The 1441-nt window shown below is 34.2% G+C and overlaps 1 gene segment (V, D, J or C); it reads left to right on the forward strand.

Annotated features, from left to right (window-relative positions):
* Positions 1-698: 698 nt before the first annotated feature.
* Positions 699-1173, forward strand: LOC128647299 (immunoglobulin lambda variable 1-44-like). The segment is given in 2 exon segments: positions 699-767; positions 848-1173. Coding segments are annotated over 2 exon segments (375 nt in total).
* Positions 1174-1441: the final 268 nt, after the last annotated feature.

The raw sequence follows: 1441 nt of genomic DNA on the forward strand, positions 1-1441 counted from the left end.
CGTTAAGACACAACTGGCCAATGCTATTTTTTTCACAATTTTTAATGTTAGTAGATGGGGGAATGTAGCTTTTTTTCAACACCTATTAACTCAATAAATAATCCAATTTATTTAAAATGTTCAGCATATCCACTAAAAGTGACAGAGGATTATAGCATAATATGACAATAAATTATTTCTTGTTTAAAATCCAGTAAGAGTAAATATTCCATAACTCCACAGTTTTTATATTTCTGCCACCCTTGTTGCTGATATTTTGCAAAATAGGAGTAGAAACTGCAGTGCATAAAAACTAAAATGTTTTAGACATCATATTCCTAAATGAACAGCTATACATAAAATACAAAATAAAGACTTTCAACTGTATAAAACTAATAATACAGTGACTACCATAAAGTTCAGCATGCATCTACCTACATCAAAAGATACTGAAGGTGTTTTGTGATATTAATTTTTTAAAAGTTGTTTTCAATTTGTAAATGATGTGCAGAGCTGATGTATTAGCAAATGGCACTTGTATTTCCAGTAAACATTGAGTAGAGACTTGTAATTGCTGATTGTTTCACTCATCACTGAGCTCAGCTGGTTAGATTTATACATATTTACTTGTCTCATATTTGCATACACAGACACTGCTGTTCCTGATAGTATTTATGTCCCACTCAGCAGGTTTTCTTTTATATCTGAGTACAGAACAAGGCAAAAACACCCTCCTAACATGACCCTGTTGCAGTCACTGACATGCTGCATATTACTTTATATTTCATGTAAGTTACCAAGCAATATTTCCAATGTCATTGTCTTTTGCTTTTTTACTGAAAATGTATTTATATTATATATTTTTTAGGTGCTCAATCACAAACACCAGTGCTGAGCCCTCAAGTTGGATCTGTTACTCAAGGGCAGAGTTATACATTTAACTGCATTGTAGGTGTTAAGGATTCAAGTGGTATGGCATTCTTAATACAATCACCAGGGGAGTCTCCTAAACTAATATTTACCAACCATCACACACTCTCATCACCCAACTATGGACCTGGGATGTCATCAGCTCATTTCACTGGCACAATAAACAGTGCTGGAACTGAATATCAGCTGATTATTAAAGATACACAGATTGCAGACACAGCTCTGTATCACTGTGCAAAATGGTATGACAGTCTTAGCGCATAACACAGTGATACAGAGCCTGACAACAACTTGCAAGTCACAAATATGAAACATTGCAGAAAACTAACATAACAGAACAGTTTTATGTATTTGTATATTGTTCTAGACATACACAAAGAAGATACATTCACACAAACAAACCGTGTATGACATGCTCACACATGCATTTGCAAACACAGACACATACACATACAAGCTCTCACATAGACATTCAAATACACACTCACATAAACAGTCACATAAACACTAATGCACACTCACACAAACAGTC

Source organism: Bombina bombina, chromosome 2 (genome assembly GCF_027579735.1).
Source record: "Bombina bombina isolate aBomBom1 chromosome 2, aBomBom1.pri, whole genome shotgun sequence".
NCBI classification, from domain to species: Eukaryota; Metazoa; Chordata; class Amphibia; order Anura; family Bombinatoridae; genus Bombina; species Bombina bombina.